Source organism: Paramormyrops kingsleyae, chromosome 8 (genome assembly GCF_048594095.1).
Source record: "Paramormyrops kingsleyae isolate MSU_618 chromosome 8, PKINGS_0.4, whole genome shotgun sequence".
NCBI lineage: Eukaryota > Metazoa > Chordata > Actinopteri > Osteoglossiformes > Mormyridae > Paramormyrops > Paramormyrops kingsleyae.
The window spans coordinates 18,212,320-18,238,047 of record NC_132804.1 but is presented as its reverse complement, the minus strand read 5'-3'; the positions used below and the strand labels follow the sequence as shown (position 1 = coordinate 18,238,047).

At 44.5% G+C, this 25,728-nt stretch overlaps 2 protein-coding genes across 4 annotated transcripts; one reads left to right on the top strand and one right to left on the bottom strand.

The window, feature by feature from the left end:
* The first annotated feature begins 133 nt into the window (after nucleotides 1–133).
* On the top strand, nucleotides 134–6,071 carry mmp19 (matrix metallopeptidase 19). Its single transcript, XM_023833970.2, has 9 exons — nucleotides 134–491; nucleotides 2,098–2,189; nucleotides 2,622–2,752; nucleotides 2,892–3,104; nucleotides 3,230–3,475; nucleotides 3,869–3,997; nucleotides 4,408–4,572; nucleotides 4,922–5,049; nucleotides 5,163–6,071. Exons 1-9 carry the CDS (start codon nucleotides 396–398, stop codon nucleotides 5,397–5,399), a joined length of 1,437 nt encoding a protein of 478 aa, XP_023689738.2. The 5' UTR covers nucleotides 134–395; the 3' UTR covers nucleotides 5,400–6,071.
* Nucleotides 6,072–6,678: 607 nt separating this feature from the next.
* LOC111855187 (transmembrane protein 198-like) lies at nucleotides 6,679–23,444 on the bottom strand. 3 transcript variants are annotated; one of them, XM_023833982.2, is made up of 5 exons: nucleotides 22,775–23,444; nucleotides 10,232–10,441; nucleotides 9,041–9,616; nucleotides 7,988–8,136; nucleotides 6,679–7,794 (listed from the first exon to the last, which is right to left on the bottom strand). In XM_023833982.2, exons 2-5 carry the CDS (start codon nucleotides 10,362–10,364, stop codon nucleotides 7,588–7,590), a joined length of 1,065 nt encoding a protein of 354 aa, XP_023689750.1. In that variant the 5' UTR covers nucleotides 10,365–10,441; nucleotides 22,775–23,444; the 3' UTR covers nucleotides 6,679–7,587. The 3 variants fall into 3 exon arrangements, with proteins under 3 accessions (XP_023689750.1, XP_023689763.1, XP_023689758.1); XM_023833995.2 differs by having other exon boundaries at nucleotides 6,679–7,737; nucleotides 22,775–23,442; XM_023833990.2 differs by lacking the exon at nucleotides 22,775–23,444 and adding an exon at nucleotides 21,735–21,859.
* Between the last annotated feature and the right edge of the window lie 2,284 nt (nucleotides 23,445–25,728).

Below are 25,728 nucleotides of genomic sequence, written 5' to 3'. Positions count from 1 at the left end.
TGCCTGGGAAACAAGTATGTTAGAATTCATGGGACTTTAGGAAGAGAAAAAAAGATTTGTTGAGTGCAGCACTTATTGGCTGCATGCTGCGCTTAGAGCAGACCCAGATTGCATTCCTTGGGGATGGCTCAATAGTGTGGGGGTAGGAAGTCTGACTCACTCGGAGCCCATGCTATAAACTTGAGAAGAAACTCAGTTTCGGAGAGAAAGAGATAAAGGCTTAATGAGGAGGTTATGCATAAATAAAATAACAGCTAGAAAAAATTTTACCTTTTACTATTCTTTACGATCCATGCACAAAGATTTATTACGCTTACAAGACAAGTGATACAAAAAATTATTCTCTCTGTACATGAGCAAAACGCTGAACTGCCAGTTCTGAAAAAGCAACAAAAATGGGCTTCATACTACAGGTGACAGTGCTCTCGACTGTCGCTCTCTGCGTGATGTCCGGCGTTATGGACAGGAGAAATGAAGTGACCGAAGCAATGGTAAGATTCAAACATTTTGAAACTTAAATTGTCATATATACAAACACATGGTGTACGCACCTCATGCGTTTCTGCATGACTGGTACTTTTTTGGTAGTTTTTGTATTTATTCAGTGATTACATAGTGGATTTTTTTTTCTGGAATTGTTTTATGTTCTTTCAGCTCTAAAAAGGCAAGTAACTGGCTACACATCTGCCGTTTTTTTAAGCATAATTACTTTTGAAATACGGATTTAAAACGAGTACACCATTTCCAAGACACCACTTACCAACATCGATATTTCCGAAAGAATATTGACTTTGAAGTCTGGCGTACTCTGTTTTAACTATTTGCAAAACTTCTAGTGAAACAATGGTTATTGTTGCAGCCAAAAAAAATAACATCTGTATTTGGCCCCTAGTGGTGATTTCCCGCGGATAAGAATGGTCTTTATCTCTATGAACAATTAAGTACAAACACAGGAGAAGACAGCTGGTTAACATTCCATTCCTGACAAACAGCACCGTTACAGCTGTAGCCTATTTACTGGAATCCAAATGCATAAAACTAATGCACGTCGGCTGATCGAAGCACCTAGTTACATTGTTCTAGTTACATAGTTACAGAAAACTTCAGAAGGGTTCTCCTAAAAAAGCTGGTGTACTTACCGCCATATGCTGCAACAAAATCGCGCCGGTTTCTATGGAGGGTGTTTTGTGACAACATTTAATTAATAAATATGTCATTTAAATTATTATTTATAAATGTCATTTAAATTATAATTTACACTCAAAATGCGGTTAGGAATAAGAATTCAATCGACTAGGCGAGATCGATCTGTGTGACTTAGTTTGCAATGTAACCAATCAGATGTTAAGTTTTGTTTAGAGCCCGCCCACTGAGTTTGATGGGTGACTGACAGAAGTTTTAAGGGCTGCTGGTATCATTTAAATTGTCATTTAAACAATCGTTTAAAAAGCAGTTTAAATTATTGTTTAAATAGTCATTTAAGTGACACTTTATAATAATTTACATTACGTAGTTATTTATTGAATATTGTCACAAAACCCAATCCATAGGTTTGGGGTTTTCGGGGCATTAGGTTTTGTATTGTATTGAATTAGTGTTTAAAAAACAAATAGCATACATACAGGTCATGGGTGTAAATTACGGGGGGGATGGGAGGTTGTAGCCCCCCCCCCCAATAATGATGTTTCCCCCGTAATGGGTGGAGACCTCAACCCCCCCAATGTTCCAGCCAAAGTTACGCCCTTGATACAAGTACGTGACTTAACAAGAACCAGTCAGGTACCATGCTGCTGTCAACGTGAAATATTTCTAAATGTTGTTTGATGATATGTACGTTACATTTATAAAGACAATTAGGGCTACGCTAAACTGGTATAAGAACTCAGATCATACAACTAGAAGCAAACAATAACCTTGATCAAAGACAATTGTGGGTAAATATGCCTGGATTGTGGTAGTAAAATAGAGTGGGTTAGATAGACATGTTCTAGTTAGAACACATGCGGAGAGTAGTGGTGGGTTTCCATTCTATAGACAGCAGAGATCTCATGAAGATGCCAGTTACAGAGGTTATTGTCTCGTTGTCTTCTTCTCCAGGCATATTTGAAGAAGTATGGGTACCTCCACACTCCGCTAGATCCAAACAGTCCGGGGTACCAGGGAAAGGAGGACATCGCAGAGGCCCTCAGGTAAGAAAGACCGGGTTTCTCACTTGAATCTTAGCAACACAATGTTTCAGAGGAGTGTTCACCATACCATGGCCTCATTCCTTCTAAGTACCCTAGGATTTACAGTTCACTTGACAATTTGACTAATAAATAATCTGGCTCTGTGATTGGATGGTCGCTGGTTTGAGCCCCGGCCTCGGCAGAACAGGTACACCTCTATTAAGCCCTTGAGCAGAGCCTTTCACCCCCCAGCATGACCCAAGGGACCTGGATGAATGGCCTGACCCTGCACTTGTACAGTACTCCAGGTTTGGAGAGCAAGCTGGGATACGCAGGGGGAAAAAATCCAGATGCAGAACAAACCATCATTTCAAAGGCAGAAATCCAGCAATTCACTCAGATATATTCACAAATTTACCCCCCTAACTTTTTGCTCTCCCCGCTACTTATCAGAATCTTCCAGAAGGTGACCAGTCTGCCCATCACAGGAAAGATTGACAAGGCCACCTTAGATATGATGAAACAGCCACGCTGTGGTGTGGAAGACCCATTCAATCCGAAGTCGTTCAAATACAGAATAATGGGTGAGAGCCCCTTTGGCATGGGGACAGATAATCTAATAGTGATTCTATCTAGATCCACTTTTTCGTGAATGTACCACTCATTTAAGCCCATGCCGCATCTCCGACAACAACATGCGCATCTGTTTTTTTTTCCTTCCAGGCTTTTGGCGCAAGAAGAGCCTCACTTACCGGATCTACAACTACACTCCTGATCTGGGCCTGCAAAAAACGCGCGAGGCCATCCGCCTGGCCTTCAAGTACTGGAGTGATGTGACCCCTCTGGTCTTCCAGGAAGTGTACAGTGGGCGGGCTGACATCAAGATCTCATTCCATAAGAAGGACGGCACCTGTACCGTGCCCTTTGACGGGCCAGGTCGGTGGGCTTCGGCATTGGGGGGATGTTTTAACCACAGCTTTCACACTGCAGCTTGATTGGCCTTCCTTGGACCTGTCGTGTCTTTCAGAATCAAACGGATCCCTTTTCCTCCTTCCACTCAGGTCGTGTTTTAGCCCATGCGGAGGCTCCAGAGTCAGGAATTGTGCACTTTGATGAGGATGAGTACTGGACCGAGGGCAAGTACTACGGTGCCAACCTGCGGATCATTGCTGCGCATGAGATTGGCCACGCCCTGGGGCTGGGCCACTCACAACTGAGGAGCGCCCTGATGGGGCCTTTGTACAGCGGTTATCGTGACAACTTCCAGCTGCACCCAGATGATGTGAGCGGTATCCAGAGACTCTACGGTGAGGCCTTGTTTACGGCGCTAGGATTTTTACCATCTTCCAACAGCTCTTAAGCACCACAGCCTCACACATTCGGTGAATTTGTAGATTCTCTGTGTGTTTCTTTGGATATCCTGTCAGTCCCCCAATTATTATAATAACCATAAGAAATGTTTATGTGAACCGCACCATCTAAATTGCCTGTAGTGTATTGTTCTATGTTTTCTGATATTCCTGATAATGATCCAAGCTCCTCAGCATTGGTTATGATGATGATGGTGATGGATGAATGTTCAGATGGGCAGATTTTCTGTGCCGCTACAAAATTGAAATCACAATGAAATTAAGCTACACTCACGATGTAGATAACTTTATTTCCACCCTAAACATGGCAACTTTTGTTTCCCATTTCAGGTAAGAGAGTGACCAGTACACCGACAGTATCCAATGAACACGCCCTGGAAACTTCCACGATGGTTGTCCCTGTGAGGCCTGGTACAAAGCCAGATCCTTGCACAGCGAAGTTGGATGCAATCATGTTAGGTGAGGGAAGCAGGCGCATGGGCCGTGGGACTCGCAGTAAAAAGTGTGCGAGCCGCTAAAAAATGTACCACGAGGCTGATGCCAAGTCTGGTTTACAGACAGTTGAGAGAAGTGTGGTTTTGTCTTTACAAGGAGCTCTTTTCAGATGGGAATGTAAGCAGTCTTTCAATCAGTTCTCTTCTTGCTTTTCTAGAATTTTTTTTTGTTATATATTTCTTTGTTTATGCAGCAGGTAAATGCACTGAATTCCCATTTAGTCCCTGTCATTAAGGAATTGTTTTTCATTTTATCTGGTATTTATACAGACCTTAATCAGTCTTATAAATGATTGGTAATTTGTGACATACATTTAATTCTTTTGTTACATTCTTACTCTTCTGCCAGTGTGTTTACCATTTCTCCCATTTCAGGCCCCTACCAAAAGATCTATGCTTTCAGTGGGGAGTATGTGTGGACAGTGTCCGACTATGGGTACAACACGCCAGTCAAGATCAGCATGCTCTGGAAGACCTTGCCAGGGAATCTCAATGCTGCGGTCCACTCCAGGAGAACCAACAAAACCTACTTTCTGAAAGGTACCATCGCAAGCAGTGCTGTCCAGTGAGCGAGAAGGCAAGGTCTGATAGCTTAGAATGCCTGGACTGCTCTAATGAGAGGTCGCTGCGCCTGCCCTGTTCACAATCATGTGTGGCCATAAGGATTTCACAGTGCAGAGGCTCACCCCATTTATCCGTCTTTGACTATCAGAGTTGGGTAATTGAAGTCCAGACCGGGATTTTGTTTCAACCATCCAGTTGAGTACTCTGTGACTGTGACTCTTTATGCTCAACTGGTTGGTTGAAACAAAATCCCGGTCTGGACTTATACTCTCTGGACCTGATTTACCCAACTCTGTTGACTATGCTGGCATCACTGCCTCTGCAGGAGATAAAGTGTGGAGGTACTCAAACTTCAATCTTGACTACGGCTACCCCAAACAGCTGACCCGCATCCCCCCCAACATTGACTCAGCGTTGTACTTTGAACTCAACAAGAAGCTGCTCTTTTTCAAGGTACAGTGAAACAGCAGCTACAACCCCCAGCATCACAAATGGCTTATAAATATACTGAACTCTGGCTAATCGTTTGCAGTCCTAATGTTCTGAATGCTTCTCTCCCAACTCAGGGCTCAGATTACTGGCAGTGGGATGAGATGATTTATACAGACCTAAGTGTTTACCCCAAACCCATCTCGCAGATCATCACTGGGGTGCCATCCAACCCCGATGCAGCCTTTACCTGGACAAATGGCAAGATCTACTTCTTCAAGGGAGACCAATACTGGCGTGTCAACAGCCAGCTGCACGTGGACAGAGGTTATCCTCTGAACATGCGGGAACGCTGGATGCAGTGTAGCAAGTAGGCCACTAGGTGGCAAGTGACTTCAGGGAAGTGTGCAGCTGAGTCTCATGGAGAGAGAACAGAGTCTGATATGTCTCAGGAAATGATTTAGAACATTTAAAAGCTTTCCACTGACAGTTGCATAATAATGACAGCTCTATTTTAGTTTAGCGGTTTGGTGCTACTTGACACAACAAATCTGATGCACTGAACAGAAATGCAATAACTGGACGATTAACATGAACCTTTTCCATTAGGGGTTGTTCTAAGCACTGAAATATTAAGAAGTCAAAAGTTCTTGCCTCAATATGGCTCTGTGCCTGAAGTTTGAAGACTCTTTGTGAAATCATGAGACACTGTCCCCAGTGGTTAAGATGTGGCATTACAGGAATTTGTGAATTAGTGCCATGCTGAACATTAGCAGGAAGTTAATAAGACTTTTATACTGTTTAACAGATACAGGTGAACAGGAGTTTTAATGGTACCAATAGCAATAGTATCTCCTTTTATGCATTTTCAGTATTCAAGTATTTTTTTAAACTTTGTACAGGACATAGAACACAGTGTAATTTAGTAACAATATATTGTCACTAAATAGTGAATTATAATACTATATGGATTGACATGGCGATTACAGGATAATTGTGTAAATGCACTTACATTTTTAACAAATTAAAGATACTATGAAAACTCAGAGGTTTTTTACTGGTCTGCTCTGAAGAAAAGTACAGAGAAGCTGCAATTATTAAATTATAAACATGAAAATGAAGTTGCACATGCAGTTTACCCATGTGCAAAAAATGTCTCAGCTGCCACAGCAACCAACAGCATGACCAATAAGAAATGAGGAGCAGCTCTCTGAGGTACTGTTGCTTTTGAGATCCTCTTCTAATTGGCATTCTGAGACTGCCTTTGGCAGGATTGGTTGCTAGGTAACGAGGGGGGAAACAGGACGTTATTGTTAGGCAAATCATAGCAAGAAATAATCTTTTTTTTTCTTGTTTTAATAGTTTCATCTTTAGACAATTTTTCAAAATGATTCATGCCTCTGTTCTCTGGAGAACCTACTGAAGCTGACTGCTTTGCGTTGGTTGTGACTAAACTCCAGCTCCTATCTTATAAGTAATTCAAAGACACTGTTTTTGCTTCTTACCACACTAATCCTAAATGTGTCAGACTCGGCCAATGCCTAATGATGCCAGCTTTTCCCATGTGGCAACTTCTGATGTCAGCTACAACTGATATGGCAACCACAAGCAAAGCACAGGAGCTAGCATGACACAGAAAGTCCAGTCAGGCACTAGAAAAAAAAGACAATTTATTTAATATTTACAGTACTGATTTATTTTCCTATTTATCTGGTTTCTCATTCTGTGATTGCCGGTATTCTTCAGGGTGAGGTCATTTGTATTTGAAGCGAATCATCTGATTATCACAAGGATAGTCGATAAAATTAGGGTCAGCATCCATCGTGCCACACCCAGGAGCGTTGGCAAGCACGACTGGCTCAGAGCCATCCCAGCCGTCACCTCGCTGGGGACAGTGGGGACAGGCAGGCACAGCGAAGGCCCGGCTTCTGCATGTGTACCATAAACGAAAAAACAATCCAGACATATACAGAATGTATTTCAAATCTGCATCGTGTCGGGCAACAGACCAAACCGACAGAGAACGTCCATGTCAATACGTCAGTTCATCTGTTTATCAGGTATTCAAAGAAAAACATGCAAGTCCATTGATTCCAATTTTCATATCCATAAAAACCATTTTATTACAAAAAAGATTATGTGAAGGATAACTGTCAGTGAAGGTGGTGAGAAATATAGATTCTCCTGGTATCCTATCAAAGTTTTAAGAGACCCAACATGCATCTTCTCTGTTTACCAGGGTAAGAATCGGCTCTATGGCTCTGTTATTCAATCCCGTAAATCTGGATTTGTGCTGGTCCTTATCGGAGCTTTCCCTGTGATTCCCAAGCACAAACCGCTGCTATGAGATTCCACAGGAGACGAGCATGGGCCACTGATGTGGAAAGTACAGCACGTATACCAGAACGCTGGAATGCTGTAGAAGCTGAGATCTCAGTCCTCCTCAGCTGAAGGCCCAGTACTGGAAATGGGGAACGTGCTGGTGTGCTGGGCTGGGCTTTTGGGAGATGCCATAAATATGCTGCACCGTGCAAGCGGTGGGGGGGGGGGGGGGGGGGGACGTCACACCCGCATGGCAGGGCTAGTGGCTGTGAGGGGCACGGTGGAGCTGGTCTCATAATCAAAGTCGATGGTGGTATGGTTGGCAGTGCCAAGACTGCTGAGTGAGGTGCCCGTGCCCATCTGGCGGTCCTGCAGGCTCCGCAGGTAGCTCTGCACGAGGGAGTTAGGAGGGAAGGCATTTGAAGGCTGAGACTCACTCAGGATCGGCTATCTCACAGAGCAAACAGATAGGCATCAGTCTCTCAGGTAAACAAGTGCAAAACAAGAACACAATTGCGTAATTTCTGTGGAAATTAGGCTTTCAGGTATAACTACATGCTTCAATCTGACACAATACTGCTTTGGAACTGTAACACTATCGCTACCGTAAGCAGCATCCAACCGCATCAGGGGAACTTACTGGTGCCAGGAGGTCACCAGCGTAGCGCTTGACAGGTGTGGGCTTCCGCTGGTAGGAGCCCTCGCGCTCCCCTGCCTGTTCACATCTCTTGGTATCGTTCTGACGGATCTGCATCAGCTGCACGCGCTTCCGCTGCCTGCTGATTATGACTGAGGGGACGGCAGGCCAGGAAAGAGAAAGAGGGACACAAGGATCAGTCACCAGCATGGCAGGACTGCAAAACATCAGGCGTCTGAAAGCCAATCGATTCTTATTCGCTGATAGGAAAAACTCGCTGCTTGGCCTTGGACCTTGAAGTCCGGGTGCAGTTGCCAGTGGGTGGGTTAACAAGGTCCACTGGGGGGGTGGGGGTGCTTTTAATGTGACAATATTTGTTGTTGGTACAAAGCAAATATTTGTGTAATTTGTGAAGTGATCATTAGCCTATATCCTCAAGATTTGGCAGAATATGGAGAATGGAGAATACAGAGTTTTATTTTTAACTTTTTTTATGTGTACACTGTATGGCCGAAAGTATTTGGACACCAGCTTCACCGCCAAAATCAGAATCAAGGGTATTAACATTAAGTTGGTCAGCCCGTTGTTGCTATAATAGCCTCTACTCTTCCGGGGGGGCTTCCGGGGGTGTTGGAACACTGCCGGATTTGCCGCCATTCAGGTTAGGTATTGATGTTGGGTGATCAGGTCCCTTTCTGTGATCCTGTGTGGTCGGCCACTTCACAAGTGAACTTCCTTCCAATCATTTTTACCTTCATAATCACGTAACTGCAGTTAACCAGAGCAGCTCTAGCAGCGCTGAAATGTGAAAAACCTGACTTGCTGGAAAGATGGCATCCTCTGATGGTGCCAAATGGAACGTCACTAACCTCTTCTGTAACATTCTTCTGGTAACATTTGTTGCAAAAGATTGAGGAGTGACTGTGTGCTTAATTATGTACCTGTGTGGCTCAATTAGGCAGTTCCTCTAAGTGATAGGTATGTCCGCATACTTTTGGCCAGATACATGCTATCGTTAACGAAGGAATGGCTGCAGGTAGACATGGCATCGCTCACCCTCCGTGTGGGAGAAGCCCTCTGCGGTCAGCTTCCACTGCACCAGGACTCCCAGGAGGCTTAGGGCAGGCCAGATACCCAGGATCACCCAGCTGTACCAGCAGAGCGGCGCCACAGGCTCCAGTCGCAGACAGTCATACACATATATGACCAGCACTAGCATCTCCACGAAGTAGTCCGCACAAACCGTCATGACGGCGGCTCCAAAGACGGATGTGGAGAGCACCGTGAACACCTTCTGCCACTGCAGGCTGAGGACGGCGCACAGCATGCCGGTACCCAGCAGGGCCCCCAGCGGCACCCACACCGAGCTGGGCATGTAGAAGGGGCTGGCGGTCAGCAGGGTGGCGATGGCCATCAGGAGTCCGAGCAGCAGTCCGGTCATAAAGAGGCCCACACTTCGCACCAGCATGGTGACCAGGCCGCACAGCAGGCCGATGCCCAGGCCGATGCCCGCGCTGGCCTCCACGCTCAGCTGCGTGTCCAGCACCCGCTCGCGGTAGCACAGCAGGAAGATGACGATGGAGCCAAACATGAGGCCTGACAGGAACATGACAGCCTTGAAGCAGCGATAACCTGTGGAGGGAAGAGTGAGCAACATGGATCTAACATTAGGAAACACAGTCAAAGGACAGCCTTTGAATGGCATCCAAAACTGGATTAAAATCACAAGTCAATAATTACACTCTCAATGAAAACACAATAGGTGCTTTCACAACCTTTTCCGGAACCAGGGTTTTTTTTTCCCATGTTCACACCGTAGGATCTCAGCCTGATTGTAGCTCCTTAGAGGCAGTTCCAGAACCTTTTTTAGTAGCTACTCCCAGATACTTTTAGTTCAAACAAAAACTGCTGGGGAGATGCTTACAGCGACAGCTTGCTGATTGGTTGACCACAAACATGGAAGTGGTCAGGAACTGCAGAAGTCACAGATCAAGACAGCCCAGAGACTTGTAAACCAGCACCAGGTTTCGGAACTTCGGTGTGAAAGCGCCTAATAGCAAGACATGTTCTTTGTTCATTAACCATCAAAAGCACCATTAGCAACTTCATGCTATCCTAATGTAACTTAATAGATCGCCTCACAAGTGTATAAAAAGAGTGTAGACACTTGCAAAAAGAAATCATAGTCCTGGACTGACCACTGGGTTTTGACGTTAGTCTAGGGGTCTGTGTCGGTTTGGAACTTACCGAAAAAGCAGTAGATAATGCCAAAAAGACAGCACACGGCGCAGATGACAGCGGGAACCACCTCATACTGCCGGTCGATCTCTTTGTCGCAGCTGTCCATCTGGGTCGCGCTGGGCTGCACTGGGTCCATCATCTTCTAGCCGCAGGCAAAATTCGGGAACAGCACAACCAAGGCTCTTACTGGCAATCCATGCTAGTGCATGAGCGAATCTGCAGGGAGAGTGTGGGGACCCATGAATGGGAGAGCATGGGTATACCGTGCATCAGCTCCGCTTACCAAATGTTCCAGGTCATTATTGAAAGGAGTCATGAGTCATGAGTAGCTCAATTGCAAAGAAAATCGATTTAAGGCTTTAAGCTGTGACTTCACACATTTCGTGAATGGAGGACCACTAATTAGATCCAGCACGGTCTGCAAGTGCTACAAAGTTTCAGAGTGCTACCCCCCGCTTCCCCCCCCATCCCATGGATTTCCCCTCAGCTTCAAGGGAGGTGTGAAATCTGACATCTGGGTGTGACTTTCGCTTGTGAATGTTCTCCTCCAAATGTTCATGCCTGAGTGCCTGTTGTCTCCACTACTCCCACCCAGCCCCCAACCCCCCCTCCCCCCGAAAAATTATCTGATCCAGCTACTCTGACACCCAAAACCCATCCTCCCTTTTTCCCACCCGTCCCAAACAGTCGCCTCAGACTCTCCCCCAGCTAGCAGGGTGACTGGAGGCCCAGGAGATATTTCCACACAACAGGGACATGTTCCCAAGAGGCATGGGCCAAGCCCAGCACTCCTCGCTGAAAACACACAGCCACCAAGTCAGGGCTTTAAATGCCTCAGGGTTGTGAGGGGCTCAGGCTGACTGTGCTCTCGTAGGAGAAAATTACAGAGACATTTCAGGGTGGGATCTTTTGGAAAACTCCGGGTATGATCTCACTCCTACTAGGATCACATTACAGCAAAGTCGTGCTTTGGGAGATGAGGTCCAAAAAGATGGCTTTCAATTCTCTCCTCCCCCCTCATGTTCTGTGGGTGACACAGCCATGTCAAGTCAATGTCTGGGTAGTCTAAGGTGGGAGGGTGACTTTTCAGACAGAAAAAGTTTTGAGGTAATAAACCTGTCATTAGTTTTATGTAAATCTTCCATAAGCCCGCTGTATCAAAATGGGAGCATTGACAGTTCAGCCCTTGAACAAGGCCAATAACCCCCAATTGCCCCAGGGACTGTCTAACCCTGCTTTCTCAAAGAAACATATGTTGCTTTGGATCACTTAATGCTTCCATGTCTCATTCTCACCAGTGCGGGGAAGCAATAAAAAAGGCCAATAGGATGTTGGGTTAACTCCACACACCTGGAGATGTAAGTCAAGGGAGGTAATGCTAAGATTATACAATTCCTTGGTGAGACCTCACCTAGAATATTGTGTGCAGGTTTGGTCACCATATCTTAAAAAGGACATTGCGGCCATAGAAAAGGTGCAGCGTAGGGCCACAAGAATGATTCCTGGTCTTAGAGGAATGTCATATGAGGAAAGGTTAGTTGAGCTAAATCTGTTCAGCCTCAAGCAAAGGAGACTGAGGGGGACATGATCCAGGTCTATAAGATTCTAACAGGTTTGGATGCTGTTCAACCGAAGTTACTTCAGCATTAGTTCAAATACAAGAACTCGTGGCCATAGGTGGAAATTAGTAGGACATTTCAAATTGGATTTAAGGAAGCACATCTTTACACAGCGTGTAGTCAGAGTATGGAATAGTCTTCCTGATAACGTAGTGCAAGCTGAATCCTTGGGTTCCTTTAAATCAGAACTAGATAAGATTATAACAACTCTGAGCTAATAGTCAAGTTCTCCCCAAGCGAGCTCGATGGGCCCACTGAGAGGAAACAAAGGCCCAGACATGAACCAAATCTTGGTTCAAGATGGACACCTGACCATCGAAATCCAGGGGTTCAAAATGTACCACTCAGCCCACTAAACTTGACTGTAATAGAAATAAATTCACTTTTTTACATACTTTGACTCCTGTATCAATTAATTTAATTTAGAAATTGAAAATGTATTCCTTAAAATTGTCAATTGTACGCATAAAATGCCGTGTCAGTGATCAACAGATGATGTTGAGTGACAAAGAGCCATTTAATAGAAGGTTACTCCAGATAGGAACTGCTGATGTAGACGTGCATCTGTGCTGTACATATGCTTTCTCACGCACACATCTGAATGTCTCTCCTATCAGCACTGACCCCCCCACACAATGGGAGGCTGTATCTGCAGACTCAGGCCAAGGCAGAAGAATAAAGGCATTATGAAGCACAGAAGGCTATGGAGATTGGACACAGAGTGGTCAAGACCCCTACTGGTGAAGTGCATGCTGGGTAAAATTCACTGCACTGCCAGACAAACATAAATAAGTAAGAGCTATGGGTTGAGGGTGCTGGGATCTGCATAAATTGTCAATATTGACACCCCCTCTTGGAGAGCAGGAAGTTTTGTAGCCCTGTCTTCACCACCAGACCACCAAGCAGAACAAAATTTTAGGAAGCAGCAACTGTCCTTGTGCTATCCGCCCAAACAGCAGACAGATCCTGTAGTGGAGAATCCCATGATGCACTGTCACACTGTACAGTTATGGCAGCATCACTGCACCACAGCTAAAAGGTCAATTTAGATTTAATAACCACTGCGTCACCATGCTGCCCCAACATTCTTAATATTGGACTTTTTTAAATTTAATATTCTAGTTAGGTTCTTGCGAAGTTTGAAATGCATTATATAGCTCTTGTTAAAATATTAATTAAGCTTTACTAGGTATTCACTGGAAGCTCAACCTAGCTGCATTTAAGCCTAGTTGCTTCCTTGACAGCTGTATGTTTGCAATGTACAATGGAATAATGATACTTTATTAATCCCGATGGGGCAATTCTCCCGACCTTACTCTCCAAACAGGTAAAAGCAAGCGTGGGGGTCACAGTGAAGGAGCAACCACCTTGGGGCACCCAGATAGCTGGGGGTAAAGGGCCTTGCTCAAGGGCCCATGGACATGTGACTATTTTGCCAAGGTTGGAATCGAACCGGCAACCTTCTGATCATCACAACCAGTTTGGCTCACGTCTGCATTGCACTAGAGAGTGTCGGCTAAATAAAAATAGGGAGAGAGCCCAAGATAAAGAAATTTAATTTTTCAATTATGGTCTTATGGGATTTTTTCAATCATCATGCATAGCAGTTGTATTTGATTAATGCAATTAAATCTCTAACACATTCTGTTATGTGATTTGAAACATGCAAGACACTGAATTAATATCCTGTTCAATTCAAAAGTAGGACAAGAAACCATTACACACAGTAGGCTGAGGATTACAGATGTGATACACAGGGCTAGGAGTATATCCGTCCATAGTAAATTAGTAAATAGGTGCGAACAGCACACAATTCAGCCCCAGTAATGAGAAAAGAGTGCCCATTATGTTACATTTATACTGGAGAATATGGGATAACAGTTCTCTTTTGCCTGAGATAATCTCTTCTTGTGAAGATCATTGTGCAACAATAATAAAGAAATTGGCTTCATTGTTTGCTGGCTTCACATCTAAAAAAGATTAGCCCTTTAACAGGATTTGCTTTATAACAACACCCAGGATGTTGCACATGGCTTTGATAATAATAAATTGTATTTGTAACATGCATTTCTCACAACAAATGCACTAAAATAAAAACGGTAAAATAACAGTAAAAGTAAAATAACCATAAGATTAAGCAGGGAGAAGAACAAAACAGAAAGCAGTGAAGGAATTAAATAGAGGCTAGAAAAAATAGGAAGAAAAAAAGTAATAGTAATAAAAACAAAGAATAATATGAGTGTATATATACCTAAAACAAACAAATAAAATGAAACAAAAACAGCAGTCATCAAGACTCTAAGAAAGCTAAATATATTCAAGTAATGTTTTAAAACAAATGTGCCCAAACAAAAGTAAAACCACCTTTAACCCATGTCCTTCGGGCTCCCCGTCTGCAGGAGCGCAAAACGCAGGACGGGAAGGAACATCAGCACCGGGACGTTGTTTTTCCGTGACCCTTCCCGCGTGGGCAGGAAGCAGAGCAGGAAGTGAGGAGATGTGATACAGACCACATGGCAGAGCATAACCCGAAACAGACGTTAACAAAAAACAACTGCTCAAGGTCATAACGTCAAACTTCTAATGACAACCACCGAGAAAGACATATGGCTTGATGCAGGTCGGCGTTCTTTGATTTTAAAATACATGAGAGAACAGAGCTTTCTCTTATCATGCCTGCGATAGTGAGGATCCCAACTAGAAAAACCTGCAGAGCGAGAGCAGGGTATGAAACCAGTGGGATTAGTTTTTCTCTGGTTTTATTTGAAAAGCAATTGTCTCTATAGTCTGCTATGTAGGCTAAAACTTTGGCCTTCGGATGTATCAAGTAAATGACTCTTGGAGGGTGACAAAAGCATTTTGAAAGGTCCCAGTGGTTAAGACAGGCTTCCTATTTCACTTAACGACAGAGATCATGAATGACAAAAGTCAATCTTCCGGCTATGGGTCACGCAATAACGAAATTAAGTCAGTATTGTATTATATGGTGTTTTTACACTGCTACCAAGAATCGAGCTGTACCCATGCCGTACCATTAACTGAATGCTATCCATTGCAAATTATGAAAGCTGTGCTCGAGCCACACACCTGCTAAAATGGCCCTGCTTATGCCTCATTTCCACTAGCGTGATGCCGGTGCAGGACTTTTTCCCAATCCGGCACTGGTCCCACGCATAATGGCCCAGGGCCATAAAAAAACGTCTCCAGCACAGAACCACAGACTTTGGCACTGTAACCTCAGTGAAAGTGGGATGGGCTATCGCGTCCATACCTTCTGCATACCCAAAAAATTCAATCCATAACCGATAGTATTTTCTAATTTCGCTGATGCCAGCAGTGAAACAACTTGCCAGCTTATTAACGGAATAATATTCATTGGATGCTGCGACAAATGAAAGATTGTTGTCGAGATTTAATAATAAAGTATACATACGATGCCGGTCGAATAAATAAAATTTTGATTTCCCATTAGAGTGGAGAAGAGATCATGAGGCTGACTGCAAAGTGTAGTTTTAAGCAGACTCTTATTGTGCGATCCTTAAAAGGACAGCAGTAAAACAGCGAGCGAGAATAAACACACAGACAGGGGAGCCTTTACGGAGACAAAAATGGACGCAGGCAATAGAGACAGGGTACAACGAGTGAAAACAAAAAAACAAAATACAGATTAACCTTTCCTTTACTTTCACTTCCACCTGCATAACATTTCTGTTCCGTTCTTTTTTGAAATCAGTGGAAACACAGGCAGGTTCTCAAAAGGCACCAAGCGAGAACCAGCCCAGCAGTAGCACCAGCTCTGTGTTGGTGGAAACGAGGCATTAGTAGCCGTGCAGAAAGCATGACCAAACCAAGCTGGTTGAGTCACCACCATCTGATTGGTCGAAATGCACCAGATATACCAGATACCGCTGTTCTGCACATGGATTATCTGAAGGGAAGTAGGTCATATTCCACACATTATTCATTATTTATGGTATCGACATGATAGCATTATTGATGCTATCATAAAATGGTGATTCTCACAGATGTGTAGGCTGAAATTAGCCCATAGTAAGTCAACATGTACACAGAGTGAACAGTGAATAAGCATCTCTTCGGTTTTACATCAGTTACTCTTCAAAGCCAGCAACGCCTTTACCGAGCCAACCCTCCTGCAAAGGAAAACTAAAGTGAGCTGGAACCGTGCTGTAACTAGTCCCTCTTCACACTACGGCTTGGTTCCTGTATGCCAGTGGAAAAGCACCAGTAGCCTGAAGCAGTTGCTTATGAAGTTTCCTGAAAAATCTTACTCTCTTGAAATGTAGATCTCAGACAGATTGTATCTCACCACAAGTCCACATGCTATACGTGCACACAACAAACTACCTTACAGCCTATACAAGAAGGAAAAAAAGTTACAACTATAATTAGCCATGTATTCATTGTCTTTGAAAAAAAGAAATACTTCCTCTATCTGTACTCAGTTTCCTGTTTACTCTTTGTAGCTTCCATCAATAGCGGGAAATACAGTCAACCTCACTCCAGTGTCCTACCACCTTTTTTGACTAAACACTTTGTTCCCAGACTGAAAAGGAGGGAGGGGAACAGCAGTGATTTTGGCACCGACACCCACTGGTCCTGCTCAGACCCAGAAACAAGATGTCAGTATGCAAGGCTTTGCTTTGAAATTAGGCTCAGTTCAAAAGGCAATTGTCTGAGAAGAATGTGCTCTCACAAGCCTGTGCATGATGGGAAGTTGGTCTGTTTGGGTGGAAGAAACTTCACGATTTCACAGAGGACCAGGAGAGGTGGCCCAAGCATGGCAGATTAAACAGCAGTACACCGTTTGTTCACTGGCACCCACATTAATGTATAATGCTTACATTTGACCTCTGGCTGGCAATAGGTGGTTCTCTTAGGGTAGGGATATGTGTGTATGTGTGTGTGTGTGTGTGTGTGTGTGTGTGTGTGTGTGTGTGAGAATCTGCAACTACGGTGAAACAAAAAAAGAAATTGGTGATTAATAAACTTGAGAATAATAGAGTCCAAAACATATTAGGATGACAGTTGCAATTACCATCCATCCATCCATCCATCTTCCACCGCTTATCCAGGCTCGGGTCATGAGGACAGCAGTCTAAGCAGGGATGCCCAGACCTCCCTCTCACCAGCCACCTCCTCTAGCTCCACCAGGAGAATACCCAGGTGTTCCTAGGCTAGCTGAGAGATATAGATATAGGAGATCATCTAAATATTCCTTCCACCGCCTTACTATATCCCCAGATGAGGTCAACAGCTCTCTACTCCTGCTGTAAATAGCATTGGTGAAGTTCTGTTTCCCTCACCTGATGGTTTGACAGAACTTTTTCAAGGCCAACCAAAGGTCCTTCTACATATCCTCACCAAATACCAGTGTTTTTGTACCTGTCCGCCTCTTCCAGAGACCCACAAGTTAACCCAGCCATGAGGGCCTGCTTTTCAGCCTGACAGCATGCATTTGGGTCTACCAGGTCTATCTGGCATCTTCTCCCACCATCGGATCCAACTCACCACCAGATGGTGATCAGTCGATCATCGAACTGCAGCCTTGGGTGCTCTGGTGCATTTATGAACATGTGATTAGCAGAGAAGTCCAATAACAGATCACTCCTCGGATTACGATCAGGCAGGTCATTCCTCCCAATCACACCTAAGTTTCACTGTCATCACCTACATGAGCACTGGAGTTCCCCAGCAGAATAATGGAGTCCCCAGACGGGGCACCTTCCAGCACCTCCCCTCCAAGGCCTCTGAACTGGCGTTTGGCACGTACACACAGACAACCGTCAGTGTCTGTCTCTTGACACGAAGTCGAAGGGAGACAACCCTCTCATCCACCGGGGTAAACTCCAGTGCACTGGCACCAAACTAGGGGGCTACAGGTAGTCTCACCCCTACCCGGCGCCTCTCACCATGGGCAACTCCAAAGTGGAAAAGAGTCCAAAGTTCCAAAGCCTGAGTCATGTGTTGAGGTGAGCCCGACGGTATGTAAGCCCAGCTGGGCCCCATGGGTGGAGGCTCGGCCACCAGGCATTCGCCCTCAACTTTCTGAGGAATTATGAATATCATTAAAAAATAGATTTCAAAGCAAAAAAAAAAAAGTGAACAAGCCATCATGCATCTAACCCCCCCCCCCCCTCATGGGGGGCTGTTTTAAAAGGCAAAATGAGCTATGAGTCAAAAAGAAGTATTTCTATCCGCAAACAATGTGCAGACTTCGTAATGCACAGCACTACACAAGACAGCATGCTGCACCAGTGGGCACATGTGGATACACTACATGTGGACACGATACGTTACACCCCGGCTATTAAATACAGCTCACAGAACAATATCCTTTGTGAACTGTGACTTGGCCACGTCGAGCAGCTTGCAGCAGGAATCATAAAAATTGGAAATCGGACAGCTTGTACAGGAAATATGCTACGCAGGTGGCCCAGGTTTCAACCCGAGTTTCATTAATTTGACTCAATTGCTGAGCAAAGATATGATAATTCTTCTGGTTATTGCTGGTCAACCGATATGATCATCCTGACAATGGAAGCTGCAGGCTTGCAGACATCCATAGAGCAACAGTAAATTAAAACGTTAACTGGCGCTATTCAATGCCACATTATGTTCCAGCAAAGATACTATCACATCTCCCCTGAAACTCAGCTCCAGGCTGGATCTATCGTTGCAATTCAGAATCTCTAGGCTGCAAAAAATACACTGTTTTTAAGTTCTTTAGAGTCTAATTTATGGTTCGCCAACAGCAAACCGTGTACACAGAGGTTCTGCAAACTGTAAGGGAAATCAAGAAAAAAAAAAAGACAAAATAAGATAAATTTGTTTTTAGCCAACTTGAAACACAAGTGAGGACAAGAACAGCCAGTGTCCCGGGAGCAATTGGGGTTAAGGGCTTTGCTCAAGAGGTCAATGGCCAATTCACTCTGATGACCACAGGATTTGAATTGGTGAGCCAATGATCACGGGCAAGGTCCTAACCCAAAGGGCCACAATGGACACACAATCTAACACAAACAAAAAAAAAGAGTTTTTGTTCTGCATGAAACTTCTACAGCTACTCTGTCCACCCAGCACGTCTTTGCCAATCCAACGACTGTTGCTTCATCTCAGGGCTGTGGAATCGGAGTCGAGGAGTCGGAGTCGGAGACAATTTTGGGTACCTGGAGTCGGAGTCGGCAAAAAGTTAACCGACTCCGACTCCTACTAAATTTAAATGGGAATTAAGACTACACTTTGGAAGTAAGTTGAAATGTCCCAATTCACAAACAGTCATAATGAACTACTTCTCTGCTGTAAGAATAAAGCCCAATGCATGCAGTGCATAATGTTACCACAAAACGAACATGTCACGTAACCATGAAGCATGCTTTTCATTGACTGTATGCGTCACTATATGAGATGTAATGCACAGGTAAGGTGCGGCACCGCTTTCCATTGTGTCGTGTTCCACTGTTACAGGGAACTGTGAACCTAGCCTAAAACCCCCCATACATTTACAGATGCACTGCCGATTTTTCAGCCGTTCAACAAGTCATCACGCGTCAAACGCCTGAAAAATCATCTGGTGTGTTCTCAGCTCCGTCGGCTCCCCTTCGCTATGCGCTACCCTTGAAACCTTGTTTTCAGTGTTTGTCTTTAATCTGGCATTATAGTAGAGTGTTGGCTTCCTAGCCAGTAGTTCTGTGGTGAAATGACATGTATGTTGCCTTCCTTTCCTTCAATGGATGTAGAAAATACATTAGCATAGTATATACATACAGAGGAGTCGGAGTCGGGGAGTCGGAGTCAGAGTCGGAAGATTTAGAAACTGAGGAGTCGGAGTCGGAGCATTTATCTACCGACTCCACAGCCCTGCTTCATTTGACTTCCTTTGCGGGCCCCTGGAGGATGGGCTCCCCTTTGAGTCTGGTTCCTCACTAGGTTTCTTCCTTCTAGGGAGTTTTTCCTTGCCACTGTCACCTCTGTCTTTGCTCACTGGGGGCTTTTGGCAGGAATAATATAAAGCGCTTTGAGACAATGTAATGTTGTGAAAAGTGCAATACACACAAAGCTGAACTGAATGGACAGTGGGGGGAAACCGGAGAGCAGGTGTGTTTGCTCTTCCTAATTATAACTAACCTACAACAGGACTGACATCACTCGTTTTCATATTAAGAACTCAGGGAGTAACAGCAGGCACAAATTCACATAAAATATCCGACTACATAAATGGGTAAATAAAGTAAGTTTCAATAAAGGCATCGCCTGGGCAATACATTTACAAACACAGACAGCAATTACAGCGGAGTAGTAGAAGGGGATAGGTGTCATTACAGCGGAGTAGTAGAAGGGGATAGGTGTCATTACAGCGGAGTAGTAGAAGGGGATAGGTGTCATTACAGTGGAGTAGTAGAAGGGGATAGGTGTCATTACAGCGGAGTAGTAGAAGGGGATAGGTGTCATTTCATTCATATCTCAATGACCCTTAATTATTAAATCTATTTCTCTGGTTCATTGTAACTCTTCTACCTCCTGATGGTGGTTGAAGTTGCAGCAACTCAGAACATCATTTCTTGTCCAAAAAATGTTTACTCATAATTGCCTGGACTCAATGTTGAATTGCAAAGATTTGAAGAATAATTCAGAATAATGGCAAAGAAACCAAATAAAGAAGACGACTCTGAAAATGAGCACATCCAGTGATAATTCAACCAACCAACCAACGACACATCCCTTCAGATGAAGCCAAGCTGTTCAAGAAACCTGATGCTTGTTATAACCTATCAAGACGCAGAACAAGCAGCCACAACACTTAATAGTAACTAAAGCATAACAACTTGAGGGCTCAGCTGACATATCTTTTCTGCAGAAAATTACAAGAAAGCATCCATCCATCCATCCATCTTCTATACCGGCTTCTCCAATGCAGGGTCGCAGGGGTCCAGAGTGTATCCTAGAAGCTACAAGCACAAGGCAGGGAAAACCCAGGATGGGACGCCAACCCACTGCAGGACTCACAAACCATTCACACACATTCATAAGAGAGAGAGAGAAAACTACCAATAAAAATACAGAATTCAAAGGTGCTCTTGTGACTCCTTGTAGCTCTACCTAGATTAGGCCTGCAGAGTCCGTACCGCAGCAAAGGCGGATGTAAACAGGCCTGACCAGGAGACCACTGCTCCTGTCACCACCTCAGCCGGATGCCGGTGTTCTGACAAAACGTCCTACTTTATCAAAACATCCTACCGTAGTGCTAATCAATAGCCCTAACCCTAACCCCCCAAAAACCCCTAAAACTCTTACCTTAACCCTAACCCTAACCCCTAAAACCTAACCCTAATCCCAAGACGGTGGAACTGCACATGCGCAGAAAGGCTCAATAGCACGTCTCGATAGGTAGGATGTTTTGTCAGAACACCGGCAACATTTCCAGCAGCTACTAGAGAGGTGTGTGGCAGAAGGTATCGCCTTCCTCAAAGGGAAATGAAGGGTTCACAGGAAGCCTTAAGCCCTTCCTGTTTCATCTCAGGTCTTGTTGGGAGGGAAAAAAAAACGTCTGGGAAGATTTTTCCCAGGCTGGGCGAGGCAAAGCCATCTGGTCCCAGTAAGCAAGGGGTGTAACTAGAGAAGCACTGTGACTGCCTGGGGGGGGGGGGGGGGGGGGTTCCATGCTATCATTACACCTTAAACCCGGCACACTCCAACCGCTAAACACCCCTCCATCCCTACCGCGTTAACTCATGTCAACTTTACAGCTTGGGTAAAGTCCAGCGAATGTGAAAAACAGCAAAAACATGAAACATGGGGAGACTACACGAGATTCGATGCCACGAATAAAAGAGGGAGAGAGGAAAAAAAATAAAGGATCAGAACCCACGTACCCGTCTGTGCAAAGCGGAAGGAGACACGACAAAGCAATATGAAAATCCGGTTGCAGCGTTATCTGTGGGCTCAGCCAAAGCAAACAGCAGCGGCTACGGCGGCGCCGTGAATGGCGGGGGGCGGTTACAGCGCAGCGAGGGTCACAAGTTTAGAAACGTGAGATGGCAGGAAACCCCAGCTGTACCCAAAACCTGCGGGTTTAATGGCAGTGATTTCGCCAGTGAATTCAACTCAGTAGGTACGAGCTTCTTGCTTAGAGCGTGGAGCCTATTTTACGCGGCTCTGGAGTCATACGTGATTTATTAAACCGGTTGTTTTTGACATTTGTTAGCAAATTATGGTTATCCATTTGTTTCACATTTTGTCGTATCGGGTTTCTTTTACTGCCAAATATAACATAAAGCAGCCAAAGTGTGTATTATATATAAGATAGTAAATAGCCCTATAGAATTTAGTATAAACTAGGGAATACAACACAAAGTAGGACTATCACTATGGAAAAACCTGGAGACCCCCCAGGCCCACCGGGACTACCGTACATACATTAGCCCCAAAATAAGAGGGGATTGTAAAATAAACTTCAGGAAAACAGCCCACATCCCGATTTAATGCATGCCGTATTTTTTTCCCAGTATAATTCAAATATTAATATAATCACTTGTGGAAGAAGCCAACGTATGACGTGAAGGCTGCAGGTTCAAATGCCAGGAAGGAAGCTTGCGGGGAGAGGAAAGGCGAGACTGTGCTGTCCTGTCATCGGCATAGTGACCTGCAACTTTCCGGTCATTTTAGTTCTTAATGCAAAAACAGGTGGAACATTTTAAACCGAGAAGTTTTTTAAGTCAATTAGCGGCCGCGAAGCATGTCAGACCAGTGCGGCTCCCGATTCAGATGTTAAGCGAGTCACACTTTAATGCCATTTTACCGCGAATTACGCACATTTTAAAATGTGAGCCAGTTAAATTGTGACTAATGTGATACAACGCGGTTTACTTGTTCTTTTACGACAGATATAAAAGCAGGAAAAACGTAAACTTACCACTCACGCCCGATGATTGGATCCGTCTCCAAACAGAATAACAATCGCAAAATAAACTCAGGGAAGTCGGGAACGTTTGTTGGACTTTTACTTAATTCTGTTATACGTCTTGATTTCCACTGATATGTATGCAAAGTTGTCCATTTTTAATTTATCCTGGTTCTTCTCGCCGTTTACTATGAGAGTTTTTCCGGTGTGCCTGAAGATCTGTCTTTTCTGTTTTCGAAGAAAGAAAAATGGAGAGCCACGTTTGTTGAATCTCTGCAGTTAGGTTATGCTTAAGTTCCTGGCGTTAATTCGTAACATTTCCCAAAAATCGTTTCATGCAATGGCCAGTTGGCTTAGAGCGTCTGGAAAAAGTTACCAGACCGAAGGGTTTTCCTTTTCCCCTCTATTCCCTTTCTCTCTTCTCCGCCTCCTCTCTGTCTGCTTGGCTTCAGCTGTAAACTGATGCACATGGGACCGTCGGTTACTCAGTCTAAACTTTTTTTTTTTTAAATAGTGAAAGCCTTTCTTTCACTCCTCCGCTGCCCAGAGAACAGCTGAAAACACCAGAGCGAAGAGCCTATTGCTCATAACCGGCCGCTCTCTTTGGACGAGGGAGGGGAGAGGGAGGGGGAAACCCTGCAAGAGGCTGATGCCAGCAAAAGTGACACAGCGAAGCATGTCTCCATCATCATTACCAACGTGATAGGCCTATATATTTTTCAAGCATAGAAAATCCCAAACGTGTGTAAGCTATCGTGTATTAAAATGCAATAGTTATTTTAATGTGCATTAAGAACTTCTCATGCGAGCGTATAAAGGAAACATATTATTCACGAGCTACAACAGTACAGTCAGAGGGTCAGTGTCTTTCATCTTAATGGGGAGCTACCGGAAAGGTATAGAGCTACTTGGCCATCGAGCTGTCATACTTTTAATTAATTGGACTTCGTCGGGGTTCCATGTACATGGGCATGAAAAGCCAGTGTTGCCACCCAGGAAGACACGCAGAATTTTGCTCTGCCCTAAAATGAGCCCTGTTACCTCTACTGTCAAATAAACCTGAACACCGACAATATGACGTGCTTAATGAGCCCCCCAATAAAGTGGGTACATACTATTTTTGCAGAAGCATTATCCACGCATTTCACAGCTGTAACGCTAGGATGCTAAAGCTTCATGCCAATCATTAGCAAGTCAATATGGCGATGTATGTTTCTGTTTATTAGAGCACAGCCAGTCACAGACCTTCTGTTTTCTTGCCGCATGCGTGAAGTGTAGCTTCCTAATGAGCAATTGTGTTCTCCGTTAATCAATGACAAGCTATGCCGTCTTTCTCTGAATACAGGCCTACTGTGAAGTGACGAGGGGTTGTCTTTTGTCCATCCTCCCACCTCCGGCTCCAATTCGATTAGCCTAATTTCAGTTTCACACTGCATGTTATTTGAGTTTTGCATTGCTGTAAACTGCTTTGGTGACCACTGGTTATTGACTGATTATTCTGTTGTTCCCTAAAGCTAAATTGCTGAATTCTAGTTTCGAGGTGCATATTTCTTCCTCTGCTCTGTAGGCTATACTGTATTTTGTTGTGAAACAGCAGACAGATGTGACATGTGTAGGCTGCAATGATGGTTGGCTGGATCAGGTTTTTTTCCAGCCTTTCTTAAATCAGGGACCACCAAATGAACAGAACAGAGCTTGAGACGCCTTACAATTAATGAGTGAGTTGATATACTCACTAAGACCAATTAAATTGGGTTGCCCCTTTAATATAATAATAGATACTTTATTGATCCCCATGGGGAAATTGTTTTTACACCTCCCTCAACTTGCTCTTTGTAGAGTAAGTTGTCCGCAAAGGACAGTCACCTGTTGGGGTGCCCAGGGAGCTGGGGGTTAAGGGCCTTGCTGAAGGACCCACAGACATGCTGAGGCTGGGTTTGAACCAGCAACCTTGTGATTACAGGTACACAGGTTTAGCCCACTGAGCCGCACGCTGTTTTACTCTGTGGTGGGGGTAGGGGTTGGAGATCACGCACTTCGTCATGGTGCAGATGACTAATGATGAGACACATGAGAGAATCAAGCTTGCATTTTGTTCACTTTTCTTAACTGTTGCTGCAAATACCCCCTGCAAATACCCTGGAGAATGGAAAACAAGTTGGTCCCTTGTCCTGGAAAATCGGGTTTGTGTTAAAAAAAAAATCACTGCGAAGAAAACCTTACTAAATGCATCATGGGAATGTCCACGTTATATTCCCAGAGTTTCTGCTGTAGTCAGCTGAAGGTTACTGTAATCCAGTAATGATTATGCCTGTTGTTATGTATGTAATTGTCACTGTCACCATCCATTTTATGTTCCAACTCTGGCTTCTCTGGAGCACAGTCGTATCCTCCCACTTTGAGACATGTTGGTGGGACACTGGGGTTTTGATTACATGTTGTGTGACATGAAACTTCTTGGCATAACGCCGGTCCCTCAGTTCCATGGTTTCCAGATGCCAGTAATTGCACACAGGAATCTTTACACTTTAATTTAAACTTTTATAAATAGGATTGTGGCTTCATGCAGAACGTCCTTCGATCTTCTCCTCAGATGTAGGCCTACCAAAGAAACACGCTGTCGAGTCATGCTATTCTAGCAGTTTGCTGCAGAACCTAGCATCTGCATTGTAAGGACTACACTTGACTGGACATGTTGAGCTGTGAAATGGGGCAGTCTGCAGTTACGCAGCTGGGATGGGGTACTGCGCTGCTTTGTCAGCTGATGTCCATGTGCATCTTTTTTTAAGACAGCAACCCCTTCCAGCGCCTCTCATTGTGTGTTGGGGGTGGGATCTTTCAAAGAGAGGCAGGTCCAACCAGATGACTCTGGCAGGAAGTGGTTACCACAGTCCAGATGTGGGGAGAGGTGGAGAGAACGCTGGATGCAACGACTAAGCAGAGGGTCTGTCTGATAACTGCTCCCA